Here is a 25,068-nt window from a genome sequence, read left to right as displayed (position 1 = left end):
GTTCCTTGGAGTAACTATGACGTCAAAAGCATAACAAAAAGCACAATGAAATGCATGTGTATGGCAGGAAATTCAGCACTTACCTGACTGAGAACTAAGTAAATGTGAGGAAACCAGCTCAGTATGACTTCATCTGGCCCAAATGAGACATTTTGATTTGGTGCAAGCAAACATGCATGTTTATTATAGTTATAAAATGGAACCATATCCAAATGATTGTTTTTTCCAAGCAGTTTACACCACTGTACTTATCTTTTCTTCCTTATAGGGCCACGAAGCACTTTATAATAATTCATATCCTATAATGATATTAATTTTTATCATTCTCCTTTATTCATATAAATCCAGTCAATTCTGTAAATTCCAGATTGTCTCAAATGTTCCATGTAGCTGCTCCAATCACATGTCGAGTCCAGATCTCTTCTTTCTTTGCACTCATTGCATTTGTAGGGAATGCTTTAGAGTTTAGCCTTCAGTTGCTCTTTCATCACTTGCATAGATCTTTGGCTCTTCAACTAAGTTGTACATAAGGTAGACCATGTTTCAACCTTGTTTTATAGCTCCTCTAGGGGTGGCTAGGTAGAATGGTGTCTAGAGCACTAGACTTGGAATCAGGAAGACTCATCTTCATGAGTTCAAATTTGACCTCAGACACTTAGTAGCTGAATGGTCATGGGCAAGTCACTTAATGCTGTTTGCCTCGGTTCTTATCTATACAATGATCTGGAGAAGGAAATGGTAAACCCCTCCAGTATCTTTGCCAGGAAAACTCCAGAATGGGGTCATGGCGAGTCAAATATGACTGAAACAACTCAACAAAACTAGCTCTCCCATACATCTTGCACAGTGAAAATTGCTCAGTAAATCCTTAATGTTTCGTTGATCTTGGAGAATTTAATATCTGACTTTAATTTTGAAAGGTTATAGGGATAGCTATTAAACATAAAATTAAATTCCTATCTTTAGGCTGAAAAATACCAACTCTACAAATACCATGTGAGGGAGAAGTTATTAGATCGCATTCATGAAAAAAATCCTAGAAGTTTTAATGATTCTCTAAGTTTCTAGCTTAATGTCTGTTAATATGTATGATGTGGCAATGAAAAATTCTAATGTGATTTTAGGCTGCTTTAATGAAAGCATTTTGAAACCAAAATGAAGGAGTGGTGGGCCCTCTGTATTCAGCTTCGGTCATATGACATCAGGATATATTTCATTCACTAGAAGTTTCTAGCCATAGTTGAATGTCTACTTGTCAACTGTGTTGCAGTAGGGATTCCTATTGGAATGTGTTGGACTAACTGGTCTCTGAGGGTCCTTTTAACTTTGAAATTCTGTGAATATTGAGTATACTTTTGGGCATCACCTTCATAAGCTGGAGCATGTTCAGGGGAAAGTGAACGGAACCATATAATGACCAGAGACTATGTCATAGAAAAAAATGGTTGAAAAAATGAAGACTTTAGTATGAGAAAGGGACGACATGGTGGAGATGTGGTTGCTGGGTTCAAATATTGAAAGGACTGTCATTAGGAAGAGAGATTAGACTTTGCTCCAGGTGGGCAAAACTATGATTAACAGGCATGAATTATAGAGGGAACATTTCAGCTCAGTATTAGTAAACCTTTTTTTGAAAATTGGAACTTCTCTAAAATGGGAGTCGATTTGAGTGGTAATGAGTCCCGGAAGCTCTTCAAGTGGAGGTTGCATGACCATTTGTCAAGCTGTAATAGAAGGGCTTCGTTCTTCAGTTGTGCATTGGATTGAATTAAGACCTCTTCCAGTTTTAGGATTCTGTTTTTTTCATGAACATTCGTTTCACTTCAACATTCATTTATTAACTGCCTACTTTGTGCAAAGCACTGTGCTAGGTGTTTGGGATATAAAAATACAAAAGAAAAAGCTCCCTACCTCAACAAGCTTTCATGTGGTAGAGAGGAGGGGAACATGCCTTGTTGGGGGAAGTAGGAAGTGAATCAAGGTTTCATGACTTGCTATGATCACTGAAGAATAATTCTCACAACAGGTTAATACGTATAAATAAATGTGTCCTTAGGTGTTAGAATCAGCAAAACTATCCATTAAAAAAAATGTTCTTTAGATGTTTTTGATTTCTGGTATACTTCCCATTAGGTGGTCTGGTCCCCCCCCCCCACACACATTGAGGGTTAAGTGACTTGCCCAAGGTCACACAGCTAGTGTCAAGTGCCTGAGGCTGGATTTGAACTCAGGTCCTTCTGAATCCAGGGCTGGTGTTTTATCTACTGTGCCACCTAGCTGCATCTTTTTTTTCTTTTTTTAATTTTTAAAAGTTTATTTATACAATGACCCTTGCTTTCATAAGATTTTTAGTTTCAAATTTTTCTCCTGCCCTTCCTTCCCTCTCCCCTCCCCAAGACAGAAAGCAATCTGATATAGGTTATATATGTACAATCACATTAAACATATTTCTGCATTACTCATGTTCTGAAAGAAGAATCAGAACAAATGGGAAAAACCTCAAAAAAGAAAAAACAAAAACAAAAGTAGAAATAGTGGTTCATTCTGCATTCAGAATCCACAGTTCTTTTTTCTGTATGTGGAGAACATTTTCCATCATGAGTTCTTTTCCCATTTGTTTTAATTTAGTTGAGAATAGTAAATTGTTTTAAAGAATGTAAAAAGACAGAGATTTCATTACAAAATATGATTTGTGTTTGGTATTAAAAAAAAAGGTTGTATTCGTAGAAATTTGTGTTTGTGATGGCCAGATTAGTCATTTTGATTGGCACATCAATCCCATCCAAAGTGGAGTATCAACTTTAAGCCAGATTAAAAGTGAAATTGAATTGTGGAAATTCTTTTTTTTTTTTTTTTGTAACAAGTTTATTGTCATCTTTCAAGTGAATTCACTTTCAAGTGAAAATATGATTTGACTTCCAAATCTCCCAATTAAGCAATTTATGGTAAGGTATAGGCATCTCTCTTATGCTGTATTAAAATATTTATTTTACAGTAATATGGGGAGATAAGTTTCATCTCAGAAGGGCTTAGTGAAATAATATGATTGGAATGGGCTAATATATCATTGGACTCCCAAATAGCATTTATGATACCTGAGTGTCTGGAAACTTTGTGAAATTGTCCTATTCTTATGATATGTTGAAGAGCAATGGAGTTTAATAATAACCCAACCATTTCCTTTTTTTTTTTCTTTTTTTTTTTAAAGTGAGGCAATTGGGGTTAAGTGACTTGCCCAGGGTCACACAGCTAGTAGTGTTAAGTGTCTGAGGCCGGATTTGAACTCAGGTACTCCAGGGCCGGTGCTCTATCCACTGCGCCACCTAGCTGCCCCCCCAACCATTTCCTTTTAGAATTAACATTTTTTTTTCTCATCCCCCAGCTTAACAGATGGCTGCACAATGTGTGACAAAGGTGGAGCTAAGTGTGTCCTGTGAAAATCTTTTGGATAAAGATATAGGGTCAAAGTCAGACCCTTTATGTGTATTGTTATTGAATACCAGTGGACAGCAGTGGTATGAGGTAAAACAATGGATTTTTTAATCCATTTGAAGGGAAGGGTGGTCTGTACTTTTGATAATGGAAAGTGGTGTCTGGGTGTTTTTTTTTTTTTTGAGGGGCAATGAGGGTTAAGTGACTTGCCTAGTGTCACACAGCTAGTAAGTGTCAAATGTTTGAGGCAGGATTTGAACTCATATCCACTGCACTACCTAGCTGCCCCTGGAAAGAGGTTTTTAACAGTAATGACCTACCAATCTAAAATGGATCCAGTTTATAATAAAGCAAATACATTTAGTCTGTTCTTTGTCATTCACTAAGTAAATTTTCTAGATACAGAAATTCTCATTAGGCATTAGGAATATTAGTCACATTTATTCAGTAAAAGTGAAAGTTGAAATATTGAACTTCAAAATACATGTCTATGATCCAGTGACCATACCAATACCTTATTCTCTTCACAGGTTGAACGTACAGAAAGGATTAAAAATTGTTTGAATCCCTCATTTACCAAAAAATTTATAATTGATTACTATTTTGAAGTTGTTCAGAGGCTGAAGTTTGGGATTTATGATATTGATAATAAAACCATTGATTTGAGTGACGATGATTTCTTGGGAGAATTTGAAGGTACTTTGGGACAAGTAAGTATGACTTACTGTGTTATTTAATAATTTCATTTTTTTATGGCAATATTCATATGCACTTAAAAATTTACAAAGAAGTTCATTTAATTTTTTTTCTAGCTTTTTTATTGTTTAGTCATTTTTAAGTTATGTCTGACTCTTAATGACACCTTTTGGGATTTTCTTGGCAAAGATATTGGAGTGGTTTGTCATTTTCTTCTCCAGCTTATTTTACAGATAAGGAAACTGAGGCAAACAGGGTTAAGTGATTTGCCCAGGGTCACACAGCTAGTAAATGTCTGAAGCCCAATTTGAACTCAGGTCTTTCTGATTCCATGCCTGGTGCTTTTATCCACTAGGTCACCTAATTGCCCCACTTTTAATAATACTCTTTTCTCTTATAGCCTTCATTTCCATCTGTGTCCCACTCTTCAGGAAGCCATTCCCTAAAACAAAGATTTAAAAAAAAGGGGGGGGAGTGCAATTTATCAAAACCAACCAATTCATTAATATATTCTAATTTGTACATACAACATTCTATATCCATTGTTTTCCAGCTCTGTAAAGAAAAGGAGACACAATTTTTTTTAGCTCTTCTCTAGTTTCAGCCTTGGTTAGTACAATTAATCAGCATTAAAAGTTATTTTTGCTCTTTCCATTGAAAATATTGTTGTAGTTATATATATTGTTTTTCTGCTTCTATTTGCTTCACTCCGCATCTGTTCCTATAAGCCTTCACATGCTTCTCTGAATTCTTTATATTTGTTGTTTCATATATACAATAATATTAAATTATATTTATGTACCACAACTTTTTTAAGCCATTCCACAATTGATGGGAATCTATTTTGTTTTTAATTCTTAACTACCACAAAAGGGCTGCTATGAATATTCTGCTATGTCTTTGACCTCTGAGGCAACCAGATGGCATAGTGAATAGAGTTCTGGAAATGGAGTCATGAAGACCTGAATGTGAATCCTACCTCAGTAACTTATTAGCTATATTACCTATAGCAAATCACTAAATCTTTCAGCCTTAGTTTTCTTATCTGTAAGATGAATATAATACCACTTATTCACAGAATTATTGTGAGAATCAAATGGGAAAACATCTAAAGCAACTTACAAATCTTAAATTGTTTGATAATTGCTATTATTATTATTATTATATGATAGTTTAATGTACACTTATAAGAAAGAGTTTATTAGTGTAAGAATTAGGTTTAAAACATGAAATCTCCAAAACCCCTAGTATTTCTTCATAGCTAAGTCTTTGGCATGATGAGGTTTTTCTTGCTGAGACTATAAGTCTTATGAAGTCTGGGATTATATAAAGTGTGCCCAAATTTAACTGAGGAATATTTTTTAAAAATTTGATTCTGAGGGGGCAGCTAGGTGGCGCAATGGATAAGGCACTAGCCTTTGATTCAGGAGGACCTGAGTTCAAACCCAGCCTCAGACACTTACTAGCTGTGTGACCCTGGGCAAGTCACTTAAACCCCATTGCCCTGCAAAAAAAACAAAAAACCAAAAATTTGATTCTGAAATTTCCAAGTTTGATCTGTTATTTGATCCCATAATAGTACAGTTACAAGATTCTCACAAAGTTCTTAAGGTTGGAATGGTTGGAACATGTTCTTGAAGTCCAATCCACACTTGAATAGGTCTTCCCTGTAGTATCTTAGACAAACTCAGGCACTGTCCTGAGACACATCCTGCTTCTGGACAAACTAATTCTTGGCACATTTTTCTTATTATTGAACTCCAAACTGCTGACTATGCATACCTAGGAATAGGAGATCTTTGCTCCATCCTAACATAGACTGAGGTGCCTCTATGGAGAGAAATGAATTTGTGGTAATAGCTGACGTTTTCTATAGCTCAAATAGACTTTCCTATTACTATTCTCACAGAAGCTGCAGAAGGGAGATATATAAAGTTGTATTATCCCCCTTTTTGTAACTGAAGAAATGAAATTCCAGGGGGTAACTTGTCTAAGACCACAGAGCTAGTTTGTGGCAGATTTGGAATCCAGTTGTGTAAAGGGGATTTCTGTTCAGTTGTAGGTTGGAAGAGATGATGTATAAGGTCCCTTTTTAGTCTATTATAATTTAATTCTGAATCCTTAAGTTTAGATCTATACAATTTTGTCATAATGTTCTCCTATGAAGTTTTAGTACATCTTGTTATGACTCATGTTCCTTGAAGATTATGCACAAGTTCAGGCAGGTGCTACCAAGCTGGAAAGGCCTGGTAGACAACTGTGTTGTCAAGATAGCCTAGTTAATTTCAGCAAGGCCAGAAGGTTGGCCACCAAATAATAGTTTTTAAATTTAAATTTTTCTATGAGCAAACATTTATTTTCTCTTTGTCCCATCTCTCCCATTGAAAACAACAAAAAACAAAATCCTCATGACAAATATGCATAGTTAACAAAGCAAATTATAGCATTGTCCAAAAGAATACATCTCATTCTGCATGGTGAGTCCATCTCTTCTCCATCAGGGTATGGTAGCATCTTTCCTTTTGGTCCTCAGGGATCATGGTTTCTTATTGCATTGATCAGAATTCTTAAGTCTTTGAAAGTTATTTTTCTTTATAATGTTATTTTTATATAAGTTGTTCCAATCCTGCTCCCTTTATTCTTTACTCTGTTCATATACATCTTCCCAGTTTTCCTGAAAACCATTCATTTTGTTATTTCTAATGGGGCAGTACTGTTCAATTTGTATTCATATTCCATAATTTATTTAGCCATTCTCAGTAGGTGGGAGCTCCCTGGTAACAGAATTTTCAAGACGACTCTAGGTGAGGAAGAGTTACAATATGCACGAGTTGAGGGAGTATCCACATAAGGAAATCACTGATCATGCCATCATGTATTTAGAACAGACAGGGACTTTGGAGTTCACCTATTCCAATCTACTCATTGTATAGATAAGGAAACTAAGGCCCTGGGGATTTTAAGTGATTTGCACAACTTAAAACAGATATCATATGGCAGAGCCAGGCTTTGAACTCAAGTCCTCAACTTTCAAATCCAGTGCTGTTTCCACTTTATTATGTGGTGTTTGATTTTTTTTTTGACTAACTCAAATGCACCTATAATCTACCATTGTAGATAATAATCCCTATTGTGATGCAGATCTTGAGCCATGTATGCCTGTCTATCTTGGGTGGCTTATATGCTGCCCTTTCATAAGTTTGCCATAGAGAATCCACCCATTGTATTGGAGGCCTTCCTCATTTTCTCTTGATAGTATAGGAGTATTAGTGGAACATAGATTATTTGGCCTTCCTCATTCATTATCTTTTTTTTTTTTTTTGGTGAGGCAATTGGGGTTAAGTGACTTGCCCAGGGTCATACAACTAGTGTCAAGTGTCTGAAACCAGATTTGAACTCAGGTCCTCCTGACTCCAGGGCTGGTACTCTATCCACTGTGCCACCTAGCTGCCCCTCATTATCTTTTTCTATTATATAATTCCTTGTTGACATCTTTTACTCCTGTTCTTTCTTAATTTTCCTCATTGTTATCTAGTGTATCTTGCTCAGACCCACCATGTACCTCTTCATCTCCCTCCTTGTGATACTCATTTGTAGTTCATTGGAGCCAGTTGTATTCCATGCTTTGCTACCATATGTAATATTAGTAGAATGTTAATGTTGAAAAAATCTTTGGAAGTATTAATTCTTTGACTGCACTTAGAACTTTCACTGTTTAATTAAGAGCTTCGAAAAGTAGGTTAATCATCAATAATGTATTGATATTAATCTGAAAGTTTATTATAAGTAAAAAATAACGAGTAATAATTATCCTGATAGGGTACAAGCAAGATACTTTGTTATTAATTCATTCAGACCAAGAATGAGTTTCATTATATTTGATGTTTAATGAATGACATTCTATAGTAGGTTACCTTAGTGAATGTCAGACTTGGAGTGTGTGGTCAGCATAGCCAATGATAAAAGAATAATAATAATAGATTTATTTAGTATTACTGTTATCTATTTGCTGAAATGAATGGAGCAGGTATCCTAATTTATTGCGCAGTAGTCTATGTTCAGAGCAACAACAGATGATTTTGAATCACCAAAGTAAACCTTAGTTAAGGCACCCTTTTAAAAAACTTATTTGGGCATTTCTATATTAATTGAAGTAATATTACTCATACTTCACTGCCTCACTTTGGTGATGTAGAAATGGCATTAAATTTCACTGAATTTCATTCAAATACATTTTATTTTAAATTATACTCATTTATTTGCATATTTTAATCCTATTAGAATCCTTTCCATATAGTAATGTAACAATTGGAATGACGCCACCTGCTGGAGATTTACTGTAGAAGAGTTCCACCCATGAAGTGAAGGTCTTTGAGGGCAAGACCAGGAGTCTTTTCTTTGGAAAAGGAAGTGACGCGGGCTAGTGGGAGGAGGAAGGAAGAGACTGGCGCTTGGTCTCGGGCTCTTTCCTTTGGACTCTGGTGGAGAGTGGAGCTAGAAGTGTGCTCTCCCTTTAATAGATAGGAATCTAGGCCTTTCTTTCTCTCTTTACCAAGTTCTTATTCTCCTTAATAAACGCTTAAAAGTCTAACTCTTGCTAAAGCTTATAATTTATTGGCGACCACTCATTAGATATTTTAGACAGACTAGCTAGAATTTTAGCCCTTAACAGTAAGATAAGGTAGTTTATAAGGGATGGAGATTATTTTATATAATATTTATTTTTAGTCAGTGAAAAATGTCTTTCCCCTCTAATTTGCCCTTGTGAAACTTTTATTCCTCAGGGGTGGATTATTTTTTAAGACACAGTTGATAGTATTAGTGTCTTATACCTTGGGGAAAATACTGTTTGATTCCAATAGCTCTGTAGTATACATCTTTTTTGAACTAGTTCTGATAGTATCACATCTCGCAGTTAAACTGAGCATTAGGTTTTTGAAAATAATATGTTTCTTTGCAGCTTAGAAACATAATTCTGCTAAGGATTAGATTTGTGGGCAAAGATCGAGCCAAGATGATAAACCAATGAAATAGGCTGTATATTATTTTGTCAAAAAAGCATTTTCGAGGGATTAAATGTTGATGTTGTTTAAAAGTTGAAAAGCTGAAGTTGCCTTAGATGCCATTGTCAAATCTTTTGACCTGGAGGGGACTTGAATGTGATTTGAATCTGAGATGAGAATCTTTCCCTCTTTTTTCATTAAAAGTCAGAAGTTGTAAAACCTTGGTCTAAAGCTATTAGCTGGTGTGGTTTAGGAGATGCTATCTATTTGGGTAACCACTGAAAATTTCTAATAAATGCTGTATGATATCCCCATTTTAAAATGTTTTTATAATTTTCAAATCCACAAGGAAAGCATTTAATGTTTCCATTTCTCATGACTGTAAAAATCTCCATTTCAAAGCTTGTTTAATGAAGCGAAATAGATTTTCATTATAGTTTTTTATTTTGGTTGTTCTAACAGATTGTCTCTAGTAAGAGGTTAACTCGACCATTGGTCCTCAAAAATGGAAAACCTGCAGGGAAAGGGAGTATTACGGTAAGACTAGCTTTTTGCTTTTGTTAAAGTATTTAGAAGAAAGAGATAACATTACGGCAAGATATAGAAGAGGTAGTATGGTGAAGTGATTAGAGAGTTGGCCTCAGTGTCACAAATACCTGGATTCAAGTTCTGCACTGACACATACTGGCTGGGCCAGCTTGGGTAAATCCCTTAATCTCTCAGTGCTTTCAGCAACTCTGAGATTCTTCAATTTACAGGGAAGGTGCTGATCTGTATGAGAGGACGTTTCTTACCAGGAGCTGCTTAGATTAATGAAATCACAAGTGTTTAGAAAAAAAACAACAAATGAACCACCAAACAATCAAACCAACCACGAAAGAGCTGTTTTTCAGTAATGTTCTATTATTTTCTCCTGAACAAATGAAAACTTTTTTTTTTGGCCAAATAGTAAGGTAGAGTTGGGCTCCAAGTATTTCGGGGAAAAAAAGGCTATTTTTGCTATTTAGAGATTCCTTGATCTCTTAGAACTCTGCTCTGGAAATCTCTTCTTCTAGTTATTGGAAGTTTCTTCTGGATGCCCAAGAAACAGGCGTTCAGCTGCACTGAAAATTTGTGTGTTTGCCATGTGCGACCTGTGCTAACTATCTCCACATGTTCTTTCTTTCCTGTCTTTCCAGCGCCAGTGGAAATAGCATTTCCTGCATAGCCTCAGTCCTCTAACATGACTAGCTAAGTGGCACATTTTGTCTCTTTAATTTGAGCATACTTCCTCAAAACCAACAGAGAGACTATATAATTATTTGAAAAGAACATCTCTGAAATATTTTGGGTAGTGTCTTGAGATGTAGCTATTCTATTCTCTCTCCTCTTCCTATCCTAAATGCCCATTGTGTGGAGACATGTAACATAAGGTCACACACATTCCTAGGCTATCCGACTTTTACTTCTATTCTTAGGTATTAAAACATAATCCTCTTTTCAGCTTTGTCTCTGTCATTTACTTCTCTTTTGTTACCATGCATCTTGTCCAAGAATGGAGATGCTATATAATGTAGCAGCCATTTAAACACCTTCCATGTTCAAGGGTACTGGGAATACAAAAAAACCCCCATAGTTTCTGCCCTCATGAAGTGTACATTACAGCAAACAGACTTCTAATTTTGTGTGTGTTTTTTTCAAATACCAAAATAGGCCTCTCTTTTTTGAATTATTGGATTATTGGATCTTATAGTTTTTGGCAACCTCCTTGTGATTCTTGCAGACCTTTATATTAAGAACATTGTAAATCCCACTGGGGAAAACCATATTACAGTTCGCTTTATTGCTCTGAGACCCTGACCTACTGGAATTCCAAGTTAATGATAGGATTGATATTTTCAAGTTCATGAAATTAAAAATACCTATCTAATAGCTCTATTTTAAGAAGATTTTTTCTGAGAACTATTCTTAATAGTTAGAGAACCTTGTAGATAATGATGTAATATCAAACCTTTACTGTTTGCCTCTCTTCTTCTGGCCACTAGTACCTAGAGATATATATTTTTTTGGGGGTGGAGGTATTGTTATTTTTGATAGATGTCTTTTGTTGTTATATCGCATTGATATGCATTCATCCATCCATCCATCCATCCATCTATTCATCTAATTTATCCATCCATCCATCATCAATATATCAATCAATCTATCTATCGATTTATCTGTCTATCTATCTATCTTCTATTCCCTACACAGTAAGGAATTCCTTATAACAAAGGTTAAAAAATAAATAAGGGTCACATATGTGACTTTAATACCAACCTAAACGAAGTAAAAATAGTTCTGGTTTAGGAAAATTCATTCCATCTTCAGCGGAAGCTTTTCCAGTTGAGATTCAACCCAACTACCCTTTTCAATGAAGAGTTATTAACCGAATATTAAAAAATTTCTTCTTATATCTGTAGAGCTTTGGCATTTTTTTGTTCTGTGCTATACATAGGTATTTCAGAATAAAATCTGGTCTTATGGCTAGGGCCTCCTCCCCCCCTTTTAAACATGTGTTAATTCTTATAAGAACAAATTGTCGAAGCTAAGATTTTCATAAGATTAAACTTTTATTAAGATCAAATTTATTTCTTGCAATGATATAAGTTGCCAAATAATTTGAGATTATTTTACAATGATGTATTCATATTCTTATGTTTTATAATCTAAAATTTGCATTCTGTGCATAGTTTTTTTGACTCATTTAAGGTGGTTATTTCTGTCGTTTTGCATGGTTTCTTACTGGGATTGTATATATAAATTATAAAATGTTTCTCAAATAAATAAATAAGGAGGGGGAAGCAATTTAGTAAAGCCAATAAATACATTAATGGTTTCTGACAGTGTGTTCCTCCACCTCAGGTAAAAAGGGAGGGAAGTGTATTTTATCAGCGGTTCTCCAGGGCAAAACTTGATCATTTTAATTTTACAAATTAAGTTTGTCTTACTGTTCTTTTTGTTTATAATATTGTAGTCATAATGTATATCATATTTCTGGTTCTTCTTACTTTACTCTGTATCACCTTCGAATTCTTCATAGTTGTCATTTCTTATATACATACTTGTATTCTACTACATTTATATGCCACAATTTGTTTGACTATTCATTTTTTGTGTGTGTGTGTGTGGGGCAGTGGGGGTTAAGTGACTTGCCCAGGGTCACACAGCTGGTAAGTGTCAAGTGTCTGAGGCTGGATTTGAACTCAGGTACTCCTGAATTCAGGGCCAGTGCTTTATCCACTTCGCCACCTAGCCACCCCCTTGACTATTCATTAATTGGTGGGGACAGCCAGCTTGAAAAAAGAATATTGGATGAATTTCCTTTTTGTAGAACATTTGAAAATAGTAGAGTTTGTGCATAAAGAGCAATTATTTGATGTTTCAGTCTTTTTTTTTTTCATTTATCATGGAACATCTTTCTTAAACATTTATATTCTCTCATCTGTGTATTCAACACTAGTATAATTTTATTATTAAATGTTCTAAAATCCAGCTGAAACTAGGATAGAATATTATTATACACAAGATATATCAGCACTAGAAAAATAGATCAAGTTCTGATGTAGATTCTATTTTTTCTTATTTAACTTATCTATCATTAGATTTCAGCAGAAGAAGTAAAGGATAACAGAGTGGTCTTACTTGAAATTGAAGCAAGAAAACTGGATAACAAGGTTGGTAGAATGTAAAGGTTTCAGTAATGTAATGACACTCAAATAAATCACGTTAGTTCCTTTTTGGAGGGAGACTTAGTTTGGAACAAAGCCTAGTAATGTTCCTCTTGAACAGAAGGGAGCAGAAGGGAGAAGGGCTCTGGAATATTGTGATTTGTATACATGGAGTAGTGATTCAGTAGTTATTTACATCAAATTCTATTACATCTGATGTCAACTCCCTATTTTTTATCTGAACCCATAATCTCTGAGACTTTACTTGCTCCACTTTTATAATTTAGCATATTCACTTTTCTTCCCCCAAAAAAGATTTGTGTGGAAGTATTAGTGTCAGTTTAAAAATCTTTAATGGTAATTCACTTCTTAATATTCGTTTAAAAAAACTTAATTTTTTTTGTTTGCTTTATATTTGAAGATGACTATGATCTATCTAATTTGGGCAGATATCCTTGGTTTGGAATTAGGAAATCCTAGTTCTGGTTTTGGCTCAGTTATTGTCAGGATGTGTGACATTTGACAATAAACTGTACCTCAGTATTTCCCCCCAACAAAATGAAATATATTATATTTTCCCTAGCTCACAAACTTGTTTACAACCAATCTTAATGAACATTTTAAGCACTTATTATGTGCCAGGCACTGTGCTAAATGCTGTGGGGACAAAAAAAAAAAGTGAATACGGTACCTGTCTTCAAGGAGCTTACATCCTAATGAAAGACATAACATATACATAAATATCAAGGTATATACAGAATAGATACAAGGTAATGTTAAAGGACAAGGCACTAGCAGTTGGTGTTAGTGAGGATATAATAAAATAATACTTTTTAAAGACTTTGGAAAATCAAGAGCAATAAAAAATGCAACGTATTAGTATTAAAACATGGAATGCAGAGAAATTAACTATGTTTTTCCAAGGCAGAAGTGAGGTTACAATTGAAAGACACAGAGCACACTTAGGCATTCTCAGTCCACACTTCTTTTTAGAAAGTGTTTACTCTGGTAATAAGACCAAGATTCCTTTGAGGCATGCTGAGGAAGGAAATTACATTTTCTAATACAGCTGTCAAAATCAAGGTGTTTAATTCAATATTAGGCACTTGCACGTAGAGTTGTGGGGCCAGATGTCCTGGCACTAGTTTACATTTTACCTATTGGTGAATCAGATAATTTGTTGAATGGCGCCTCTGTATGAGATACTGAGGGGAGTTACAAAGGAAATGGAAGATGAGGTCTCGCTGGTCATGAATTTCTAATGTAATTGGAGGATTCTTCTGTTGCTTCTAGGAAGCAGAGAGGACCATGTGTATAAAAAAGTGTGTTTGGTTCTCCTCCTCTGAGACCTAAAACCCAGAACATGTTTGTATCACAGGTCCTCTGTGTTAATAGAGAGCAAAAGAGATTTAGGGAATAGGACAGGAAATGGGGTAAACTGAAGGAGGAAAAGCAGCCAGGAAATGAAAAGTTAGGTGCCAGTCATAAAGTATTAAATATAATTTTCAAGCCAAGTATAAATGTAGAGTTTGTGTTTATTTTAGCTGATCAGTTAAGTCACTTCTGAACTCCTGAATTATTTATGTAACTTGTTAGCTTTATTTGTTTAAAACAAATAGCCGACAGAGCGGTTAGACAAGTTAGCTTTTCTTTCTTTGTCCATATTGTGAGCCCCTATCCATGTTGGCCAAATGGCTATCATATGCATTAGTCCTAAGGAGGAATATGTGATCAATGCAAATCTATCACGTCTACTAGAAAAAAAAAATTCAAAATTCATGCTGAATCCATGGTCAAAGTTGCTATTTTTATATTAAAAAAACCAGATTTTCCCCTCCCAAGTTTGAGGCCAGATTCTTTTTTTTTTTTTTTTAAGTGAGGCAATTTGGGGTTAAGTGACTTGCCCAGGGTCACACAGCTAGCAAGTGTCAAGTGTCTGAGGCTGGATTTGAACTCAGGTACTCCTGACTCCAGGGCCGGTGCTCTATCCACTGTGCCACCTAGCTGCCCCTTGAGGCCAGATTCTTTTTTTTTTTTTTTTTTGCAGGGCAATGAGGGTTAAGTGACTTGCCCAGGGTCAAAAAGCTAGTTAAGTGTCAAGTGTCTGAGGCTGGATTTGAACTCAGGTCCTCCTGAATCCAAGGTCAGTGCTTTATCCACTGCGCCACCTAGCTGTCCCCTAGGCCAGATTCTTAATGACATCTGCTCTCTACAATATAACTGAAAAAAGATGTCTAAGTTTGCATGTTTTCTAGCACATTAGTCCCCAGATCTGGGCAGTTGGGGAAGTAGATAGATAGTTGTATTTTTTTTTCTTTTTCTTTTCTTTTCTTTTTTTTGTGGGGGCCATGAGGGTTAAGTGACTTGCCCAGGGTCACACAACTAGTAAATGTCAAGTGTCTGAGGCTGGATTTGAACTCAGGTCCTCCAGACTCCAGGGCTTGTATTTTATCCACTGTGCCACCTAGCTGCTCTCTGTTCGTTTTTTCTAATTTAATTAACACCAACGTATATCTGAACTGATACTAACTTCATGTAGTTCAACACATGTACACTAAAGTTGCAGATGGTTTCACTGCTTTGTTTTTAGGATTTATTTGGAAAATCTGATCCCTACTTGGAATTTCACAAGCAGACATCAGATGGACAGTGGCTGATGGTACACAGAACAGAGGTAAGTTAGTGGAGTATAAGGATGAAAAGCATGTTTTAGAAGGAAGTTGATTTAAGTTGAGTAACAGCATTCTGGATTTTTTTTTTCTTTTTCTTTTAATTGATACATTTTGTCTGGATACATCTAAGACTATCTAAACAAACAAACTGTCCATCAATTATATTCCCTGAAATCAGTTAAGCAAAATCACCAACAGGGGCTATAATTGAGTAGAACTTGCTGCTTTTTACTGTTGTAGCTTAACTGATTGATACCCAAAAGGAAGGTTGTGCAATTTAACTTTAAGATCCAAAACCAACATTTTTGTATTTGACTGGCGTTTTGTTGCTAGTTAAGATTCTCTTCATTTATGTCATTGTTATCATTGAGTATCTTGTCCTTTTGCCCCTTCGCTCTTGAATTCATTGCCCATCTTAGAAAAATAGCCATCAAAGTCCAGACTTGTGAACGCTGAGCTACACAAATTATTCATTATATATCCTCCTCAAAAAAAAAAAAAATATATATATATGTTAAAAAAGAGGGTATTACAGGATTGAGTGCATTGTCCTATGAGTTGGTTTTTTTTTTTAGTGAGGCAATTGGGGTTAAGTGACCTGCCCAGGGTCACACAGCTAGTAAGTGTCAAGTGTCTGAGGCCGGATTTGAACTCAGGTACTCCTGACTCCAGGGCTGGTGCTCTATCCACTGCACCACCTAGCTGTCTGTCCTATGAGTTTTTACAAGAATACTAGGGTATATTACAGTCATCTCACAATGATGCCAACCTGTTATTTGATTGGTTCAGATATATGCAGGCTACTGTTAAATATAGACCATCTTCTTAAAGTGAGAGCTCTCACAAATGACAGTCAAGTACATAGTTATATATTGGAAAAAATAACACAGATTATAGGCTGTGATTAGATTTTATGCAATTCAGATTTAGGCAAAAAAGTGGTCTTCTTTTTTGTTTCCCAGCAAGCAAGGAACCAGAATGCAGATATAATTTAGTTGGGACTAGATGTAGTGGTATCTCATGTTGTCAGTTTACATTTCTTTTTTAACTCATTTTTTTAAACATGTAACTGATAACATATCTTCTGACTGCCATCTTTGTTACCCTTAGAAATTTTTTAATAGGTGAACATATTGCCCCAATAATATTTTTTTTCTTCATATCACTACCAGATGGTGTCTTTTATGTATGGTTTTTATAGAAGTAGAAAAATAGGTCCTACTTTGGATTTTCTTTGAGAAAAGCTTGAAAAGTTTGGCAAGTAAAAAAGGGAGGACTGATAGTTGCTTGAAAATCAGTAGTCAGTCAATCAACAAACATTTATGAAGTGTTTATCATGTATCACTGTAATAAATGCTGGAGATACAAAGAAAGGCAAAAATCAATCTTGTCTTCCCCCAACTTCTTCCCTCCCCCACCAAGGGGGAGATAACATATAAATAACTAGATGCATATAAGACACAGAGAGTAGATGGAAGACAATTTGAAAGGAGGTAGCACTAGTAAAGCCAATTTGATTTAATTAGGGATTGTTTCTAGTCTATCATTTTATATTCTTTTATGTTCCTTTTCATAGGTCATTAAAAACAACTTGAATCCTGTTTGGAGGCCCTTTAAAGTTTCTCTTAACTCTCTGTGCTATGGAGATATGGACAAAACTATTAAGGTAACATGAATATTATCTATGGATTTTTTTGAAATGTGAAGCAATATAAGAAGGAGTGGCACATATGGTATAGCAGATATCTATGGTGTTGTATTTATATTGATATCTAGAGAATTCCAGAGTAGGAAGTCTGTCTCCAGGGCAGTGAATCAGAGTTTGAAATAATGTAGTATAGCCTTTTTTTCCTTATCTCTACCAATTCAGTGTCATAAACACTATTTTTTAATTTCACACCATATTTCTTTTTCTTTTTTTTTAGTGAGGCAATTGGGGTTAAGTGACTTGCCCAGGGCCACACAGCTAGTAAGTGTTAAGTGTCTGAGGCTGGATTTGAACTCAGGTACTCCTGACTCCAGGGCCGGTGCTCTATCCACTGCGCCACCTAGCTGCCCCACACCATATTTCTTAATGCAAAATCCTGCCTTTTTGTTAGTCTTTATGTTTAATTAGAATTCTCTTCCTTTGAGTCAAGGAATCTTTTAAGTGTATATATTCTGGGGTTTTTTTTTTTTTTTTTTTGCAGGCAATGGGGGTTACGTGACTTGCCCAGGGTCACACAGCTAGAAAGTGTCAAGTGTCTGAGGCCGGATTTGAACTCAGGTCCTCCTGAATCCAGGGCCGGTGCTTTAACCACTGCGCCATCTAGCTGTCCCCTTATACTCTGTTTTAACCAAGGTGAAACCCACACCCCAGTACTCAAGAAATGAGGGAGGTCTTGATATTCCATTCCTCACTTTTCAGCAGAAAGTGGGAAGGTCTCATTTGTTAAGAATTTTAAATCTAGAATTTTAGAGCAGCATCTTGTGGCTACAGAACAATCCAAAAGGAAATGATTGACTGATGTCTGTCATCCATGCTGTATAAACTCTTATTAAAACTGAATGACGCAAAAAAGGAAATTAAGTTTAGAGTTTTCTCCATGTGTTTCCAAGGATAGTTTTCCCCCTGATTCAAAAACGTCTACAAAGCAGTTCCATTGTAATTAATTTGGATAAAGCAGGAATCCATAGATTTGGAAGCTACTGTGTAAAATTATGGTCTCTCTTGGATTCATAAAATTTTGTCTTACAGGGAATATATTTGATTTCTAAAGTACTTTAGCAACCAGTATTAGTATTAACCTAGAAATAAAAGAAAATCCATAAACAGCTTAATATGCCTCTATGCAGCATTATATCTATTGAGTTTTTACTTTTTCCTCTAATAACCTGGGGCTCCATCCACAGGACCAGAGCAGGCAGAGAATGTTGGAGCTGCCTGAATTATGACACTTCTTTTTCATTTCTAATGGTATATTAAAGATTAAATAATGCTTTTAAACTTTTCTGCTCACAGTGGCATGCTTAATGGGCTATTTTATTATAGTAAGTAAACTGGTTTTCTGAGCTTTTTTTATTGAATGCCTCTCCTCATTTCAAAATTCCTCAGTTTGTGCATTCATAAAAAAAATACACAAACTGACTGCCTACATCGTCAGTTACATTTCTTCTAAACTTGTGTGTTTGTGTGTGTTTGCAGTGAGTCTCAGAAAATTTTTGTATATCTGTGAGTCTTTCTGCTTTGAGGACTAACAGAAATGAATAGTTGAGGGATTGGGGAGAAGATGCTGCAGTGAAAATCAGCAGTGATTTCTGTTACTCTATGAAATTGCCGGTGTTGGACTTTTAGCATGTATCATTTCCATAACATCAAGTAGACAGGAAGACAAATAATCATGCATGCTTGCCACCTTGCTGAGAATGTGAATGCATCAGTATTATGTTGTGGAGCTGTGTAGTGTGGGAGCTTTTAAATATATATATGTCTGTTTTCATGTATGTGTATGTGTGTATACTGTGCATGTGTTTAAATGTTAAACTTTAGATTTTACAAGCATTACTTCTGATTGGTTGGTTGGTTGGTGTCCTTCGTTCTTGAAGAGGACCAAAATGACTTCACCATGTTAGAATCAAGTTATAGTGTGTTCAACTGTGACTGATCAGACCAATAAAAGCTTGGAATGCTCTACCATGGGTCAGGCACAAGTAGTCCATATGACCTTTTGGGTTGGATTCTCTAAATTTGCACATCTGGAGTTTCTTTGGGCTACCTCAATTGTACTTTGCTCATAGAGCACAGCACCTCCTTTGATGATGTGGAACGGAGACGGTTTGTCTTGTTGACCCTATTGGTTGGATGATGAAATAAGATAATGAATATAAAAGTGCTTTGGAATGAGAACATGCTAGGCAAACATAAAGCTAAAGCATTGACTGGGGAGAGAAATCAGAATGTGCCACATGCACAGTCTATAGCAAGTAATCACAAACTTCAGTTAAAAAAAAATTTTTTTTTGAGAGAAATTAAGCTCTAGGGGAAACTAAATATATGAGCAATTACTAAACTTTTACAACATTTTTCTTAAGTTCTTTTTTTCCCCAAAGCTTGTGTGTGAAATAGCATTTGTATGTTACATTAACAAATGTGAAATTTTGTTGTATGCAATTCTAAAAGTTCCCACTATTGGAAAAGAATGAAAAACTTGTTAAGGTTTTTTAAAAATTAAGATTGTGTTCTATTCTGTATTTCTTTTTTTATTTTTAGGACAAGCAGGAAGTTTGAATTAAAGTCATTAATTTTCCTTCCACTTTAGACTTTTAAGAAAAAAAGTAGAGATTTGGAGGTTGGAAATAGGTGGAGCAGAGCAGGCAAAATGTTGGAAATATTTGGTTTCCAAAGTGTTGGAAGCATCTTTCTAACTGTAATGCGCTGCTTCCCATTTTGTTTTCTGTGTTTTCTTAGTCTCCTACAAGGAGGTTACATTTAGGAATGAAAGACTTCCTGGTAAGATACATGGCCATAATTAAAAGGAAAAGAAAAAAAATTACTTAATGACACTTGTAAAGCAGAGGTCACAGAAATGTTGGGGTAAAACTGGATTGCTTTTTAAAGGTATTAAGAGTGTGGCAAATCTTTTGACAGCCAATGACAAGCTATCCTTCTAATTCCATCAGAGAGAACTTCTTGGCATTTCCTAAGAGATTATAACCACTAGACATATTTTTGCACTTTTTTTTAACACATTAATATCCCTCTGTTATCTTCCTCTTACTTTAGGTGATTATATCAATTGTACTGGAAATGAAACCAATTCCCCCATACACATACTACATATACAATTTTTCTGTTATAGATTCTTGGAATCAAGAGGAAATTGTACTAAATAGACTAGGATTATTTGATTCTATGATTTTTATGGAAAAGAATGGAATTCGGTATTTGTCTACTGATGTTTTTAAAGTGTCTTCACATCTTCCACAGGATAGAGGTCTGACTAGTTTAGCATTCTAACAAGCCGAAAAAAAGTAAGGAAGGAAGTATTCCCAAGAGCAGAAATTGTGGGGATTCTTGAGTTTAAACAAATAACTGCATCTGTGGAATGACATTTGAATATCAGCTATCATTTACTATTCTTTTTTTGTTTGTTTTTTTTTTTTTTGGCGGGGCAATGGGGGTTAAGTGACTTGCCCAAGGTCACACAGCTAATAAGTGTCTGAGGCCGGATTTGAACTCAGGTACTCCTGAATCCAGGGCCGGTGCTTTACCACTGCGCCATCTAGCTGTCCCATATCATTTACTATTTATTTACATATTACTAGGTGGGACAGTGAACCATTATCCCAATATGCTGTTGGTTGTTTTCTTTCTTTCTTTCTTTCTTTTTTTGGTGAGGCAGTTGGGGTTGTCACACAGCTAGTAAGTGTCAAGGAGGATCTGAGGCTGGATTTGAACTCAGGTCACACAGAGTCACACAGCTAGTAAGTGTCAAGGAGGATCTGAGGCTGGATTTGAACTCAGGTCCTTCTGAATCCAGGGCCAGTGCTCTAAAGGGCAGTATTTTATAGATTACAGGACATACAATAAATAACTAGTATAGGAGAGAGCTTAATGATCATCTAGGCCAGCTTTCTCATCCTTGCGTTTATTAATGCCTAGGGGTGAAAATGTTGTGTTAAGATTATGTTCTAAAGCGGGGGGGGGGGGGGGGGGGGGGGGTTGCTTTTTCTTTTTTTTTCTTTTCTTTTTTGGAGGCAATCAATGTTAAGTGACTTGCCCAGGGTCAGTCAGGTAGTAAATGTCTGAGGCCAGATTTGAACTCAGGTCTTCCTTAACTCCAGAGCTGGTGCTTTGTGCGATTTGCCACCTAGCTGCCTCTGCCTCTACTTTTATAGAGCAGTTCTTTCTGTTGCCAGGATGGGCCCTCTCATCATTTCCTCCTACTCTGAATTTAGTGAGGCAAAGAAGGAAGAACTCTGAGTAAATCTATAAACTTGGAGTTATATTTAATGCAAAATAAGCAGACTTGCTTATATTCAGAAGAAGTAGAAAACGGATACCCTTGGCTATTGGAGCCTGGCAGATAATGAAAGCCAAAGCTAAGGCACAGTATCTTCCCTGTCAAAAATTTTACAAGCCTGTGCTGCATAGATGAAAAACAAATGACAACTGACTGAGATACCTCATTCAGTGATTTCAGTGTTGGTTCTCTGACTTTTTTCCTTTTCCTCTTCACAGTTTGGATTCTCAGTGTGACACTAGTCAGGCATTATCCAGTCTAAATGATATCAGACAAGTCTCACTAGGGGAAAGCCAGCGAAGTTGAATGGTTCATTACTCAGGGTCTAGTAGTATAGTCTATGTAAATACCCGAGCACTGTGGCTTTGACCCTGCCTTCCTTGGAGGTAATGGCTTTTTAGTTGCTGCCACAAGAGAATTTAGGAAACAATGGGAAAGAAGATAAAAATCAGCTCATTTTGCTACTTGTTCAAGTCTTCGAAAAGATTTTTAATGGGAGAGGGCAGTGATAATATGTTTCCAAAAAGTGATCCAAGTATTTTACTTATTTATACTCTCTTTCTCCTTGTATCTTGGATGCTTGAGATAGGTGAGTATTCAGATGCCTTTTCCATGGAGACTCTATCCCACTAGTTGAGGCTGTGTGTCAATAATTTGGCAGGGAGTCTATTCTAAACCTTTTGATTTTGTAAGTTTTTCTAATGTCTAAATGAAAAGTTTTTGGCATCCTAAGAGGTAAAAGGTAGGTGTTATCAGATCCTTTTTATTCCCATATGCCCTTGTTAATCAGAGAGATGTTGATTTTTATTTTTAATTATGTTTAATTACAGGTAGAGTGTTATGATTATGATAGTGATGGGTCACATGATCTCATTGGAACTTTTCAAACCACTATGACAAAACTAAAAGAAGCCTCCCGAAATTCTCCTGTGAGTATCTTTTTGAATTTTCATAGAGCTCTTGTATTTTGGTTTTTCATTTGTAAGGTTTTTTCTTTAGGATTTTCTGTCAGTGTGATAACCCAGCATATACCTTCCTTACTTAAGTCTAGTAAAAGGACATGAGGTGTGAGTTGGCTTTCTTGCTTTATTTTAAATTTTAGAGGTCATTCTTAGTCAGCTACTAATTGTTCTTATGGCCTAGTAGAATTTTTGTTGTTGTTGTTTTAGCTCAATGCCATTTTCTATATAATGCACTAGAATCTGACTTTTGAGATAGACTTTATATCTTCTGTTTGGCTTTTCTCTCCGTCTTTTCCTTCTCAGGAGAAAGATGGAATCAATGCTCTTTGTGGATTCTAAAATGAAGCATTTGCTCAGGGAGAGGCCTTGTTAGGAGAGACATCTGGTTCAACTAATTCCATTAAAAGCATTTGGGTACCTTTACTCCACTCTGATTATTTCCATTGAGGTCATTTCACTCTGTGGTAACTCAGCATAATTTTTTATAAAGCTGTTCCTGAAACAAATGTGTATTTGATCCAACACAGCTCCTAATACTTTCTAAATAAAGTGGGTTGTGCTTCCTTGGTAGAACATAATGCAGCATTGATTCTCTCACTAACCTATTGCTTACTTTTCTGATTTGAATGGGATAAACGTGAAGGGCAAGTTACCTTTCTAGTCCCCTGATCTATTCTGTGAATATTTATATTAGATGCCTGCTACCATACAGTAACTGTGTTAGGCACTGAGGATCCACAGACAAAAAGAGAATAATGCTTGCCTTTGAGGAGTTTAGATTTTATTGGGGGAAACAGTAGGTCCGCAGATAAGACAATGCAAACTATATTCAAGATAATAGACACTAGTTATTAATTAATTAAGGGTAATAAGAAAAGGCCTTGGTAAGAGCTAATACCTGAAACGAGCTTTGAAGGAAGCTAGAAATTCTAACAGTGGAAAGTGATGAATAGTATTCTGCTTAGGAATCTGTATATAATCTGTATATAATTTCTGCATTTGAAATAGGCTCCTAAAACAATGACTATAATAATATAGAAGTTCCTTTGGCTTATATATTACATGGTAACACATAATATATGTTATATATCAATACATACAATACAGTATATTAATAGACAATATATGTATACACAATAAATTATATATTATATGTTATATAATATGTAAACAGACATACATTTATATACTAAAGTACATCATGGCATATTATAAAATTATATACAACAGACGTAATTTATAAATACAATCTATAAATAATATAGTCTATATTAGTATAATAAAGTAGTATGTTATTATATATTAGTACAATGTAATAGAAGTTCCAGGCTATTTAGTGTATCCTGCTTTATGACTGAGTGGTGACTTTTAGGTAACTTTTGACAGGGCAAACCTTTTCACACAAAAGCACTTTTTAGTGCTTCCCCTATGTAATTGGGGAAATGAGTTTTATAGCATATCGAGGTTAGATTTTCCCAATATGAAATCTTCTCTGGCAGGGCTGTGAATGACAGAATGAGTGTTTTGGTTTTAAAAGTCAAATTCTGGTGTCAGTTTCTTCCCTTTGATCTTGAGTCACTTTATCTGAGGCTCAGACACCAGTAACCAAGGCAGAAGTACTTTCAAAAGAGGAAAAAGATCATTTGGAACCAGTCAGGCTTTATGTGATACCATTTACTTGGTGGCCAGTGATGGAGAGTATTGGTTCTTTGCCAGTCCAGTGTTTGTGATCATTCGCAAGTGATCCTGGTAGAATGCATTAGACTGAAAGGCATAGGGTCTTTTTTGTCACATCACCATATGCTTTTAATCAGTTGTTGCATATTTGCGAATTCGAGCTTTTCAAACAGTTTCTTTCATATAAAACTGCTTCCAGCAATACCACAGAAATCTTTTGAGAATTTTTATCATCAGTGAGAAATCATCAGATCTGAGGTAATGTTGTATATCTGTAAATAATTGGTTGTTTGATATTACAACAATTAGCAGTTATATTTCCTGCTGAATGTCCAAGGCCAGTATTTTGCTGTTTCATTTATAACCTTTGGATTTTTAAAAAACTAGGATCAAACAAAAAAAGTCTTAAAAGAGACACATGTTCAGATCTATATTCACTCTCCATTCCCCCCACACTCCACCAAACCCCAAAACATGAATCTCAAGAGCCTACCTTAGTAGATAGGAGAATTCTCAGGACAAAGATAGTTGGTTTTTTTTAATTGACATTTTTAAAAAATTAATAAAGTATTTTATTTTTTTTCCGTTACATGTAAAGATAGTTCTCATCTTTTGTTTATACAAGATTTACAATTTCAGATTTGTCTCCCTCCCTCCCCTCCCTTCCCTCTCCCCTAGACAGTAGGTAATCTGATATAGGTTATATATATATATACATATATACACACATATATATATATATACATATATATATATATATATATACATATATACACCTAATAACATTAATCCTATTTCTGCATTAGTCATGTTATAAGAGAAAAAATCAGAGCACTGATGAAAAACCTCAAAATAGAAAAAAACAACAGCACCAAAAACAAAAGAAATAGTATGGTTCATTCAGCATCTATACTCCGCAATTCTTTTTTTTTTTT

General features: G+C 35.4%; 1 protein-coding gene across 1 annotated transcript in view; it reads left to right on the top strand.

Moving 5' to 3' along the window:
• Nucleotides 1–25,068, top strand: part of CPNE3 (copine 3) — a 70,033-nt gene that overhangs the window by 23,351 nt on the left and 21,614 nt on the right. Inside the window, exons 2-8 of the mRNA XM_043974791.1 lie at nt 3,383–3,522; nt 3,963–4,142; nt 9,594–9,668; nt 12,755–12,826; nt 15,411–15,494; nt 17,069–17,158; nt 22,325–22,423. Coding sequence (XP_043830726.1) covers nt 3,391–3,522; nt 3,963–4,142; nt 9,594–9,668; nt 12,755–12,826; nt 15,411–15,494; nt 17,069–17,158; nt 22,325–22,423 — 732 coding nt within the window. The 5' untranslated portion in view covers nt 3,383–3,390. The remainder of the gene's footprint in view (nt 1–3,382; nt 3,523–3,962; nt 4,143–9,593; nt 9,669–12,754; nt 12,827–15,410; nt 15,495–17,068; nt 17,159–22,324; nt 22,424–25,068) is intronic.

Source organism: Dromiciops gliroides, chromosome 1 (genome assembly GCF_019393635.1).
Source record: "Dromiciops gliroides isolate mDroGli1 chromosome 1, mDroGli1.pri, whole genome shotgun sequence".
In the NCBI taxonomy this organism is placed as follows: domain Eukaryota; kingdom Metazoa; phylum Chordata; class Mammalia; order Microbiotheria; family Microbiotheriidae; genus Dromiciops; species Dromiciops gliroides.
Note: the sequence above shows the minus strand (reverse complement) of the source record. Positions and strands in the feature narration are given on the sequence as shown.